The sequence below is a fragment of the Hylobates moloch genome, unplaced genomic scaffold (assembly GCF_009828535.3).
Source record: "Hylobates moloch isolate HMO894 unplaced genomic scaffold, HMol_V3 SCAFFOLD_2, whole genome shotgun sequence".
Taxonomy (NCBI): domain Eukaryota; kingdom Metazoa; phylum Chordata; class Mammalia; order Primates; family Hylobatidae; genus Hylobates; species Hylobates moloch.
In genome coordinates, this window is record NW_026652277.1 from 5,640,368 (window position 1) to 5,654,078 (window position 13,711).

Genomic DNA, 13,711 nt, shown 5'->3' on the forward strand with positions numbered 1-13,711 from the left:
TTTTTTTTTGAGACGGAATTTCGCTCTTGTTGCCCAGGCTGGAGCGCGATGGCTCGATCTCGGCTTACTGCCACCTCCACCTCCCGGGTTCAAGCGATTCTCCTGCCTCAGCCTCCCAAGTAGCTGGGATTACAGGCGTGTGCTGCTATGCTCGGCTGATTTTTTTGTATTTTTAGTAGAGACGGGGTTTCACCACGTTGGCCAGGCTGGTCTTTAAACTCCTGGCCTCAAGTAATTCACCCAGCTTGGCCTCCCAAATGCTGGGATTACAGGCGTGAGCCACCGTGCCTGGCCAGGTTGGAATATTTGAACCCAGGATAATTGGTTACTTCGTTGGTGTTGCACATTTCAATTCTGCCTCTTGTGTCTTCTCTATGAACTTACTTTGCTCTGTATCCCCCTGTGGATAACTAAATGATAATGCATGTGAATCTGTCCCGCAGTACCTGTGATTTTCTGAGGCAAAAGCTTGGTCTAGAGGGGCGGGATCTGAACAATAAAGCTAATGGATGGATCTCTTTCCTGGGTCTTGGCTGTTTTCCGGTTGGGCTGCTCATTTCTTTTGTGCAGACTTTTGGAGGTTGTGGTCTGGCCTTTACTGTCACGTCACATGTAGTCGTCATTGGCACCGACTTGCTTCTTGGCTGTCTTTCCTTTTCCTCCTGTTTTTCATGGGTATGCTTTTCAGCATGCCCATTGGTACACTGATGATTTGACAGGTTTCGTGATTTTTGAGTGTGTGTAGACACCACTATTGGTATTAGATTTAGAATTCTAATTTTGGGTTTGTTGACATCATCTTTTTGCTGCTTATCTCATTCCTCTATCCCTCCTAGGCTGATTTTATTTGGAAACTGAATTTGGATTCCATCTTTGCCTTTCTGGCTGTGAAATTACCTACTTTTAGAAAGCATCTCAAATCTTATATCTGTAACTGTCATTCACATGCCTTTTGAAGACCAGTCTCAGATTTCAGAGGACCTCCTGGAGCATAAACATGGTATTCCACAGATAACTTAAAGCCAGAAATTATTTTTAAAACTAGAACTTTCAGCCTCCCTCTCACTCCGGGGAAAAAGTGATTAAAACACAAACACTGTTTCTCTTTTATTCCTTAACATGGTTAATGACATTAACATCTCTTTGAATATTCTACTAGAAATGCCAGTTATCCTTGTTGCTCTTTATCTTTTATCTTTCTGTCTTGTCAAACAAAGCCATGTTCTTATTCACCTGCAGGGTCTGCTACTCTCAGGCCTTTGCCAACTCTCACGTAGGTTGGTATGGTGGCTTTCTGACTTGTTTTCCTGACAATCTCCATGTCTCTCCACCTTCTATCCTCTCTCCCGAGTCACTACCCTAAAGTGTAAATTTGATTGTGTAATGACCCTGCTTTAAAAATTGGATGAGGCCGGGCGCGGTGGCTGATGCCTGTAATCCTACCACTTTGGGAGGCCGAGGCGGGTGGATTGCCTGAGCTCAGGAGTTCTAGACCAGCGTGGGCAACACAGTGAAACCTTATCTCTACTAAAATACAAAAAATTAGCCGGGTGTGGCGGCATGCACCTGTAGTCGCAGCTACTCGGGAGACTGAGGCAGGAGAATCACTTGAACCTGGGAGGTGGAGGTTGCAATGAGCCGAGACTGTGCCATTGCACCCCAGCCTGGACCACAGACAGAGTGGGACTCCGTCTCAAAACAAAAAACAAACAAAAAAAGTTGGATGATACCTTGAAGCCCCTACCTAATAAAGTCCAATTTCTTTTTTTAAAGCCCAATTTCTTTATCATTATGTGTAAGGACCTTTGTAGTCTGTGGCTCCAAATTCCTTTTCCAGCCTTGTCTCCTGTCATTCCTCATTAGGAAACCTCTTGTTTTGATGAAGCCCAGCTTTGCTGCCACACTAGTGCATTGTTAAGGCCTCTGTATTTTTGCACACATTGTTTCCTTCCGCCTTACTGAATCCCATGATTCTTTCAAGGCTCAACTCTTCATGAAGCCTTTTTCAACTTGCCTAACTCTATTGATGTTTCTTTACTATCATAACACTTCATGCATGCATTTATGTAGTAGTTATATTACTTTATGTTTAGTAACTTGTGTTTGTTTTGGTAGCTGCCTTATGGGTAGGCTTATTCACTTTTGTATTACTAATGTCTAAAATAGCATTTAACACCAAGGATACCACAAGACAAAGCCCTGATGGAGTTTAAAATGAATCTGGGACATAGCAGATATGTAAAAGTAGTTGTGGAATGAATTGACTGTAGAAAAAGCCTTTCAAATATATAAAATTATATTCTGGACCATAAATAGTGATCTTTCTGTTGTTTTTCAAACACTCCTTCCTTTCCTTAGGAAAAACATAGAATGGAAAGCCCAGCCCATCCTCGTTGGCTGTCATACACGAGTGCTGTTTCCAAGGGAGTCATAGGTGTCTCAGAAGTGAGAGGATCCCGGGGAGATGGAGCTTACTGCCTGGGAACTTTTGGATTTCTGGAGAAGCAGGCTGTGGTAGCCTGGCTGTGCATCAGTGGATACCTGGGAAAGGAGCTGGAGCTCTGTTTGGCTTGCTTTCTGCATTCGTTTCTTTTAGAGCTAATGGGGACACAATATTTTGAAGTTTTTCCATTTCGGGTCTACGGCATTTAGTGGTATTTTCCTTATAGTTATGTTTTCCAAATACTTCTCAATTTCTTTGGTTCTGACATTTCACAATGATTTAAAAAAAATGTAATATGGAAATTAAACTTGAGGTTTTCAGAAGCTGCTTTCAAGGTTTCTAGATACAGAGAGAAGAATACCACAGTAGGAAGTGCACTGGACTAGGGGAGTCAGAAACCCGGGTTCTTGTGTTGGCGCCGTCACTCATGAACTACGAGGTGACTTCAGGCGAGCCCTCTCTGAGCCCCAGCTTAATCATGGCACAATTGTAGGATTGCTTTGATGGTCAAACCAGAATATAGGAAAGAACTGCAAAAGCTGTAAAGCACTTAGGAGCTGTCGGATAGTTGAGAGCTTCAAAGCCAAGGAAGACAGCCCACACTTTAGAAGAAGTGCTGCAGCTGTGCATTTGTTCGTTTAATCAGCAATTGTTTATGAAGCAATATGTGTTACATGCTGGGTGTAAGTACCTCTCTACTCCTTCCCACTAGAACAGAGAGCTTTTAGTCTGGGATGGAAGACTTATTAAATACAGACTTATCCAAATAATTGTTATTAATATAATATGTAATACAATGCAATTAAAAACAATGATTTGTATAAGACACATGTTAAATGCACACTTACACAAAGAATTGTTACAAGTATCTCGGCTGTACTGGGCGGTTTTATCCCTGCGAAGTGCTTCCTGGCTTGATTGAATACTTTTATGATGCTGGAGTTGAGAGATAACACAGTGAACTGTTGAAATTGGGCTATTCCCATTTCCCAGGCTGCCATTGGACCTGTCAAGTGCCTGAGTCATTGTGATAATGGGCTACATTGCGCAGGGGCCCTGGGCCATCTCCACAGGAGATGCCAGAGGACAAGTGCCCACTTGCTGATCTTCGCAGAGCACCCTGAAAGTAAGAGGCATGTGGGAAACTGACCAGGGCGGTTAGCTGACTCCGAAATTATCCAGAGTAGCAAAACTGCCCTCTGTGGATCTTTGTTAAAGTTGGGTATGGTATTATAGCGGTTTCTCTAGTCAGGTACCTTGTACTAGAAAGTCAACTTGATTTAAAAAAAAATAAAAGCAATTATTTAATAATAATGTTTCCTTCCAGGAATTCTAGGTACTTATTGTCTTCGTCTTGTCCATTTAGGTCTGTAACCTGTAAGTTTTAAAGGACTTTTTGGTATGAATTCTGATTAGTAAAGGTAGAAGAAGAAAGGAAATTATTTGGTATCCATTTCAAATGATCGTGAATGGTTAGGGTAAGCTTTGCTGCAGTGACAAATAGATCCAGACATGTAATGGCCTCACAATAGAAGTTTATTTTTCAATCCCATAACAATCTAAGGAGGCTGCAGGTCATGGTGGTGGTTGGAATTTGTGTGTGTAGGTGTGGGGAGGGTTCTTTTTAAAGCAGTAGTCGGAGGATTGAGGCTGCTGGAGGCTCTTCTATTTTGAACACCCGCCTTCTAAGGATGTCCTGGGAATCAGCTTCCCAGTTAAGGGGAAGAGGAGAAGAGTGGAGGGCAGGTCTGGAAGAGGCGTGTGCTGCTGCTGTTCCATTGCATTAGCTGGCACCCAGCGGTAAGGCGCCATCCACCTGCACGCAGGACTGGGAAGTATAGCCCAGCTGTGTGCTCAGGGAGAAGAGCAACAACGTTCTTTGCAACAAAACCTGAAACACAGTTTCACTTTCTGTGACTTGTTTTGTAAGTTGTTTTCAATAAAGAAGATTAAAAAAAGAAGCCAGGCAAATGAAAGCATAGGGGAGGAGTGGCAGACACGCAGTTCTCACTCCGCAAGTGCGGGAGTGTCTCTTGTTTTCCCGTTGTGCACTTTGAGGAATGAGGGGATAGATGTGGTCCCTTCCTTTTAGTTCCCAGTAGCAGAGTTCTTGTAAGGACTTGTTCGGGGAGACTGATAAGGGCCTCATCTCCATCAGGGGACCTCACCAGGGCGTGGAGTGGGTCAGAGTGGGCTGGGAGGGGATAGACTGTCATCAAAGTGAAGAGATTTCAGGGGTGGTGGAGGGCTAAACTCCAGGTCTGACCACTTCAAAGTCAGCAAAGGCCAGGAATTGCTGAGGTAGGGCTAAAAGCTGAGGGTTAGCAAAGAGAGGTGGGTCCTAGAATGGAGACTTCTGGGGTGGAGGGCAGAGAGGTCACACTGTTAGAAAGCTGTCACAGAAAAGGCAGTGTGGGAATGAGCTTACTTAGGCCTGGGGAATATTCGTGTGACAAAATGGTTTGTGTACATTCTGGTTTTTCTACCCTGACACCTGAGGGCTCTAACACATTTCTGTTGGTCATTGTGGAAGAGAGTGTCCAAGGGTGGGAGCACAGATGCCGTATTTGGTGTGTAGGAGACCAATTTCAACAACCCTGGGGGCCATGTGGAGTTTGCAAAGCCCCATAAGTGATTCTAATCTCTCTGCACCCACAAGAACCCCTGGTTTAGACACAGCTTCCCTTTATCTGTGGTCATTCACCACAGATAACTTCATTCCCTAAAGAATCACAAGCAGCTTCTAACAGTAAATGCCCTTTACAGAAGGTGTAAAGTGCACTTGCTATGTAGGGAGGGAGGCATACCATGAGCTTTGCGTGACTCAGGGAAGGAGGATTTTTATGGAAGAAGTAGCATTTGAGCATTTTTATTTTGATAAAGTTATTTTTGAACTGCTTTTTAAAAAGGTATATTAATAAGAATAGAAGGGTGATTAGAATTCTAGTGTAGTGTTTTGGTTTTATTTTTAACCATTTAGCAAGAACATTAACGCTATTAAAACTGATGTGCCTTAGGAGACACTCAGATTGGTGTGGTAGTCACATATTCTGACGTTTCTGTTGCTAGGTGTTGACATAGATTTAGAGATAGGTGTTGTCACCCTCAATGTGGGTGGCTTGAGTACTTACATATATATTGTCTCATTCTCTGAATTCAGCATGGCAGGTTATTATAATCCTCGCTTTCATAAGCAAGGCTTTGGCTATGAATATACCTGCCAAGTGTGGGTCTTCTCCTGCACCCCACAGCCTCGGAGGGGCTTTAAGGGAACATTAGGTGTAATGCATGTAATTGGAGAGGAGGTGGACACAGGGCTCTTGCGGAGGAGGTGGACACAGGGCTCTTGCGGAGGAGGTGGACACAGGGCTCCTGGATCCCAGTTCAGAGCATCACAGCACCTGTCTCTGAGACCAGAGATAGAATTTAATTTTCCTGACCTCCAGCTGACATTAGAAAAGTTGTTTTTGATGCATATATCCAATAAGTCCAAGGGGTGGGGAATCCAATAAAAGTGTTAATAAAAATTCAATAAAAGTACCAGCTCTCCCGCCAGCCAAACTATGGCTAGTAACGCCATTCCAGATATATGATATAGGTTACTTATCTTAGTGCACAGAGGCCAGATCGCCAGTCTAAGCGCCCCTCCCCCGGTGCGGAACCTCAGTTCCTCCCAGGGTGGCTTCATGTCAGAACATACTGGAATATACTGGAACTCCCTCGAAGCAGAACACAGTGTTCCAACACTCCCATTAGTGCTTTCTGTTACTCCTGTGTCTTTGTTAGATTTCTGCAAACACTTAATCTTCGCAACAAGCATTTTGGATTCAGATGTATTTTCTGAGATAAATACATAAATAAAAATCTATCCTGTTCATATTACCTTTTCCAAAGCAGTTCCCTTTGGGACTGAACATTTTTGATGTTCTGTCATCAGTCTGTTGTGAGGTACCAGGGATGTCTCCCTGTGGGAGCAGTTCTACAGCATATTCCTGAGGATTAAGAGTGTAGGCTCCTGGACCTCCCAGCCAAATTCTTCTCCCTGCTCCTCACCCTCCTTGACCCACTCAGTATTCACAGAACGTGTGCTGCCTCAGTCCATTCGGGCTGGTATAACAAAATACCATAACTGGGCCCCTTATAAGCAGAAGTCTCTCTCTCACAGATCTGGAGGCTGGAAGTCTAAGATCGAGGGGCCAGCAGATTTGGTGTCTGGTAAGGGCCACTTCCTGGTTCATAGGCGGCACCTTCTCTTTGTGTCGTCACATGGTGGCAGGAGTAAGGGAGCTCTCTGAGACCTCTCTTATAAGGGCACTAATCCCATTTGTGGGGACTCCACCCTCGTGACCTTATCACTTCCTAGGACCGCACTTTTTTTTTTTTTTTGAGACACAATCTCTCTCCATTGCCCAGGCTGGAGTGCAGTGGCACAATCTTGGCTCACAGCAACCTCCACCTCCCGGGTTCAAGTGATTCTTGGGCCTCAGCCTCCCGAGTAACTGGGGTTACAGGTGCCCGCCACCACACCTGGCTGATTTTTATATTTTTAGTAGAGATGGGGTTTCACCATGTTGCCAGGCTGGTCTTGAACTCTAGACCTCAAGTGATCCACCCACCTTGGCCTCTCAAAGTGCTGGGATTACAGGCATGAGCCACCGTGCCTGGCCTAATTCTTATTTTTTAAGAAGTGTATCTTTATATTTTAGTGTTTAATGCCATAGGAGGTAGCTAGATCTTACATGCAGTAACAGATGCAGAAGCATGGAGAATCTTGGTTACGCATGGACAAGAATTACCTGAAAGAAGATGAGTAATACAAAACTAAGTATTTCAGTACCGTTGAAACAAAATTCTAGGCGCAATTGCTGCTGTAGTGTTTTGCTAAGGGAAGATATGATGTTTTCTCCTCTAAAGGTCCTGAAAAGGAACTGGCTTCTCTTCCATTTGGGGGCTGGGGGAGTCGCTCCTGTCCTTTCAAGTCGGTTCTTAATCCCGAGGTGCTCGGGGGGCTGAGAGGTGTGTGCCCTTTGGTCCTTCTCTCAAGGAAATTGCAGCCTGTTTTATTATCATGATGTTTTGCTTCTAGTTATGTGCTTTTCATGTTATGTGCTTTTTACTACAATTTAAAAAATTTTAACCACCTAACAAAGTTATAAAAGTTTTTTGTTATTTAAAAAAATATACAGCTGATTCTTAAATACTTTTGATTATTATAGAAATGGCCTGGATAAAGTTAAAGAAAAGATGCCAAACCTCAGTATATCCACTAATGACAACTTCTTTTTTTGCTGTGTCGCCCAGATTGGAGTGCAGTGATGTGATCTCGGCTCACTGCAACCTCCACCTCTTGGGTTCAAGCGATTGTCTTGCCTCAGTCTCCTGAGTAGCTGGGATTGCAGGCCTGCACCACCACGCCCAGCTAATTTTTGTATTTTTAGTAGAGATAGGGTTTTGCCATGTTGGCCAGGCCGATCTCCAATTCCTGGCCTCAGGTGATCCACCCACCTCCGCCTCCCAAAGTTCTGGGATTACAGGTGTGAGCCAGCGCGCCCAGCCACAACTTTTTCTTAAATGAGCATTTCATGACCAAGGCTTCTAGAAAGTATAAGTAGAAAAAAAAAATCTTAGGATCTTAAAATGTCACTTAGGATTCTTCAATTCTAAGGAAGAAAAATGCTAAGAAACTGAAAGGACAAAGTTGGGGGTCAAGGGGAGGGAGGAAGGGTTGGCTGGGGTGTTGACAAAATCATGTCACTATGCAGAAACTTGAGTATAATGTGCTGGCTAGCTTGTAGAATCAGCGATAACTAATGAATATCCCCTTTCTTCTACCTGCTGTTACGAAACAGTGAGACGGTTTAAGCGGAAGCATCTTACTGCCATTGACTGCCAGCATTTGGCTCGGAGTCACTTGGCTGTGACCCAGCCCTTCGGTCAAAGATGGACAAACAGAGATCCGAACCATGGTCTCTATCCTAAACCCAGAACAAAAAGAGGGAGTTGGGGTATGTCTCCTCTAAAACTCTTGCATTTCAAAACCTGTAGTGTGTGGGTCCTTTGAATATCTCCTAGTTTAAAAGTATTTGTAAATGTTGCTGCTGTGACTTTGTAGTCTTCATGCAATAGCTTGACACTTTTTTTATTGTGAGTTTTCCATGAAAAAAAATTTTTTTTTTTTGAGACGGAGTTTCAATCTTGTTGCCCAGGCTGGAGTGCAATGGTGCAATCTCGGCTCACTGCAACCTCTGCCTTCTGGGTTCAAGTGATTCTCCTGCCACAGCCTCTTGAGTAGCTGGGATTACAGGTGCGTGCCACCACCCCCAGCTAATTTTGTTTTTTTAGTAGAGATGGGGTTTCTCCATGTTGGTCAGGCTGGTCTCAAACTCCTGACCTCAGGTGATCCACCCGCCTCGGCCTCCCAAAGTGCTGGGATTACAGGTGTGAGCCACCGCACCCCACTGAGTTTTCCATGAAAATTCTATCCTATTACCATAGTTCGTAAAAGCTGCGGACAAGTGTGATGGAATGAATCCTATTAGCTTGTGTAATTAAAAAGTGATAGAAGACATGGGCCAGTGTCACTCTTACTCCAATCCAGAAACACTGAGATTAGTTGACTCTTCATCTTCTCTGTCCAATCTGTCACTATGTCCATGTGTCATTATTTTTCCTCCAAAATGTTCCTTCATCCTGAATTCTTTGTCACCTAGTACCTGGACTGCTACAGTAACCCTGCTCCTTGACTTCAGATTTTGTCTCTGCTAAATCAACTGGAATGTCCCCCCGTGTACCAAATGAATTCCCACTTTAGTTAATAAATCTAGATTGCCTTATTTCCCTTTGATACAACTAATTTCAGAATTCAACTCAAATATTATCTGGTTGTCTTTTTTTTTTTTTTTTTTTTGAGGCAGGGTCTTGCTCTGTCATCCAGGAGTGCAGTGGCACCATTTCAGCTCCCTGCAGCCTCTGCCTCCCACCTCAGCCTCCCAAGTAGCTGGGACTTACAGGCACGTGCCACCATGTCCAGCTAATTTTTGTATTTTTTTGTAGAGACAGGGTTTTGCTATGTTGCCCAGGCTGGTCTCAAACTCCTGGGCTCAAGAGACCCACCTGCTTCCGCCTGTCAAACTGCCAGGATTATAGGTGCGAGCCACCTCTCCCAGCCTGATTGTCTTTAATTATTGTATGTTTCCTGCTGTGGGAACTACTATAACCAACGGTATGAGGCAGTTTGAAACTTACTTATATCCTGTCCGATACTGAATTTGTTCCGTATGTAGAAGTCTGTTTCTTCTCTATTTTGAGTTCTTTACTGACAAGGACTTGTGAGGTGGCCCTGACCAGGTGGTAAGGTCTCAGTGACTGTGGGTGTGACTGGATTTAACAGTTGGAAGATACCAGGATTTGGCTGGGAGCAGTAGCTAATGCCTTATTTGTAATCCCAGCACTTTGGGAGGTTGAAGTGGGAGAATTGCTTGAGCCCAGAAGTGCCAGACCAGCCTGGGCAACATAATGAGACCCCGTCTCTATTTAAAATAATAATAATAATATTTTTTAAAAAAGAAAATACTAGGATTTAACCCTGATCATGTGGATTTAACCTATAGTAATAGTGATGTCAAAACTCTGGGTTTCTATCCGATTGCCCAAGAAACAGTTAATAGTTCTAATAGTTTTTTTTTTCTTCTTCTTTTTTTTTTTTTTACTAATATAGAAAAATATCTGTTTCAGTTTCATAAATTTTGTTAAAGGCCAAACCGAGTTTCAGTCCATTCTCTTCCAAAGTGAATATTTTGGTTACAGCCATTTAGAAAGGAACTATGTATTACTGATAAAGTGTTTACTTCTTTGGCATTTAAAAATAATTTTTAGGAGTTTTAAAATGTTCCCTATGTTTCTGAAAAGTCTTGTGAGGTTTTTCACTTTACATTTGTCTCAGAATCATTGGTGCTTAGTAAATGCTCACTGAACAAACATGTAGAAGAGATTAGGTACCACTCTAACACTACAAAGAGAATTCTGAGTCCCGCCTTTTTATTTTAAAATAAATTAATGTGTCACCTTCACAGGAAGAAATACAAATAAAAGCTGGGCACAGTGGCTCATGCCTGTAATCCCAGCACTTTGGGAGGCCGAGGTGAGTGGATTACTTGAGGTCAGGAGTTCTAGGCCAGCCTGGCCAACATGGTGAAACCCCATCTCTACTAAAATACAAAAATTAGCCAGGCGTGGTGGCATACGCCTGTAGTCCCAGCTACTTGGGAGGCTGAGGCAGGAGAATCGCTTGAACCTGGGAGGTAGGGGTTGCAGTGAGCCAAGATCACGCCACTGCACTCCAGCCTGGGCGACAGAGTGGGATTCCATCTCAAAAATAAATAAATAAATACATAAATAAAAAAGAAATAAAAATAAAAGTTTTAGCACTGTCAAATGAAAAGAGTGAGATTTTCAGAATCCTGATAACCCCAAGCATGTGAATTTCTGCTTAAGCACATGTAGGCTTCCTGTTGTAGAGTGAGTGGGAGCGGGGCACTTTGTGAGTGGCAGTGTGGTTGTGAGCAGTCACCTCCTTTTTGTCCATTCGTATGTTCCCCGTGCAGCCTGTTTCTCTGTACTTGTATTTACTGCAGGGAGTATTACTGGCCATCACACCATGTGCAGACTGGTCTCTGTCTCTTTGCAAATGTGTGTCTGGTTATATGATACAGCCAAATATAAATATCTTTTGGATTAGCTATTTACATAATCAGCTGGCCCATAAATGTGTTTTTATCTCTTTCCTCTATTAACGTAGATAATTGAAAATTAGTGTGTCTTATATGCATTAACAGCAGGTCAACAGTCATCGTTCATTTCTTGTCCATCCTGTTTGGGTTCTCTCTACAGGTCAGGGACGTCAAAGATGCATCCCTGAGTTCTTCCTAGCAGGCAAGCGGCCGTGCACCAATGACATGGCCAAAAGCAATTCTCTTGGCCAGGACAGCTGTCAGGACTCTGAGGGTGGCATGATCTTTCCTGCAGAGAGCAGCTGTGCACTGCCTCAGGAAGGCAGTGGAGAAGCATGGCTGGGCTCATCAGGGTCTGCCCCGCCCTCCAGGAAGCGGTCTCGGTCCTCTGAGGAAGAGAGTAACCAGGATACGGGGACCAGCCGGTGGGATGGAGTTTCCAAGAAAGCTCCTCGGCACCATTTGTCTGTGCCATGCACAAGGCCTAGGGAGGCCAGGCAAGAAGCAGAGGACAGTACGTCTCGGTTCTCTGCGGAGTCTGGAGAAACCGACCAAGATGCTGGGGACATGGGTCCTGATCCCATTCCTGACTCATACTATGGGCTTCTTGGGACCTTGCCCTGCCAGGAAGCACTGAGCCACATTTGCAGCCTGCCTAGTGAGGTCTTGAGGCACGTGTTTGCCTTCCTCCCGGTGGAAGACCTCTATTGGAACCTGAGCTTGGTGTGCCACCTGTGGAGGGAGATCATCAGTGACCCGCTGGTGAGTGAGTGCTGGAGTCGGGAGATGTTTCCTCTAAAAGCACGTAACTTTGCTTAATGCACGCTTCTAATCAGAGGATCTTTTCAGAAATGGTTTCCATTTGCCTTCAGAAGACATTCAAACTCCTTAGAGGCATTTAAGGCCTTCCATGTCTGCCCCACCCTATGACTTTAGCCTCTTTGCTCACTTCCACTCAACACAGCTTCCCTGTGTTCCGTCTACAGCTCATCTGCTGTGCCCTGACCACAGACTGCACATTCCTTCTCCTCCTTGGGTTGCTTTCATCCTCCCACCCTACCCACCTGGAGGGTTCCTCATCTCTCCCTTGACTTTTTTTTTTTTTTTTTTTTTGAGACAGAGAACTATTGCCCATGCTGGAGTGCCGTGGCATGATCTTGACTCACTGCAACCTCTGCCTCCCTGGTTCAAGTGATTCTCCTGCCTCAGCCTCCTCAGTAGCTGGGATTACAGGCGTGCGCCACCACACCCGGCTAATTTTTGCATTTTCAGTAGAGATGGGGTTTTACCATGTTGGCCAGGCTGGTCTCTGGAACTCCTAACTTCAAGTGATCTGCCTGCCATCGGCCTCCCAAGTGCTGGGACTACAGGCGTGAGCCACCATGTCTGGCCCGTTTTTTGTTTGTTTGTTTGTTTTAATGTAAGCATTTATAGCTATAAACCTCTCTCTTAAAAGTACAACAGCATTCATTGCATTTCATAAGTTTTGGTATGTTATGTTTTCATTTTCATTTGTCTCAAGATGTTTTCTAATTTTCTTTGTGATTTCTTCTTTGACCCATTGGTTGTTTTAAGAATGTGGGTTTTTTTTGTTTTTTTGTTTTCTTTTTTTTGAGACAGAGTCTTGCTCTGTCACCCAGGCTGGAGTGCAGTGGCTCGATTTTGGCTCACTGCAACCTCCACTTCCCGAGTTCAAGTGATTCTTGTGCCTCAGCCCCCCAAGTAGCTGGGATTACCGACATGCGCCACCATGCCTGGCTAACTTTTGTATTTTTAGGAGAGATGGGGTTTCACCTTGTAGTCCAGGATGATCTCAAACTCCTGGCCTCAAGTGATCTGCCTGTCTCAGCTTCCCAAAGTGCAGGGATTACAGGCATAAACCATTGTGCCTGGCCAAGGATATGTTGTTTAATATCCATATATTTGTGGATTTTTCAGTTTTCCTTCTGCTATTGATTTCTGGTTACATTCCATTGTGATTTAAAAAGATACTTCGTATAATAACTTAAGTGGTTTTTAAGTTTGTTGAAACTTGTTTTGTGGCCTAACAGGTGATCTGTCCTGGAGAATGTTTCATGTGCCCTTGAGAGGAATGTATATTTTGCTGTTGTTGGGTGGAGTATTCTGTATATGTTCGTTCGGCCCACTTAGTCCATAGTGCTGTTCAGATCCTCTGTTTCCTGATTTATCTTCTGTCTGGTTGTTCCATCCATCATTGAAATGGCGGTGTTGAAATCTATTATTGTGTTGCTGTTTGTTTCTATCTTCAGTTCTGTCAGGGGTTGTTTCCTGTATTTAGGAGCTCTAATGTTTGGTGCATATATATTTATAGTTATTATATCTTCTTGGTGAATTGACCTTTTTATCGTTATGTCCTTTGTCTCTTTTAACGATATTTAACAGAAAAAATTGACTTAAAGTCTGTTTTGTCTGATAGTAGTATAGCCACAGCTCTCATATTATTTTGTTCCCATTGAAACCCTGAGCTATGTGTACTAATGTTTCAGATAGGGAAACTGAAGCTATAGCTTTTCCCAGA

The 13,711-nt window shown here is 43.8% G+C and overlaps 1 protein-coding gene across 3 annotated transcripts in view; it reads left to right on the forward strand.

Moving 5' to 3' along the window:
• The window catches only part of FBH1 (F-box DNA helicase 1), a 43,405-nt gene that overhangs the window by 1,726 nt on the left and 27,968 nt on the right, over positions 1-13,711 (forward strand). Inside the window, exons 1-3 of one of the 3 annotated variants that reach the window (XM_032149973.2) lie at positions 3,241-3,569; positions 8,293-8,448; positions 11,333-11,934. In XM_032149973.2, coding sequence (XP_032005864.1) covers position 3,569; positions 8,293-8,448; positions 11,333-11,934 — 759 coding nt within the window. In that variant the 5' untranslated portion in view covers positions 3,241-3,568. Of the gene's footprint in view, positions 1-3,240; positions 3,570-8,292; positions 8,449-11,332; positions 11,935-13,711 lie in introns of those variants that run through there. The other 2 variants (XM_032149887.2, XM_058431248.1) reach the window with 2 other exon arrangements.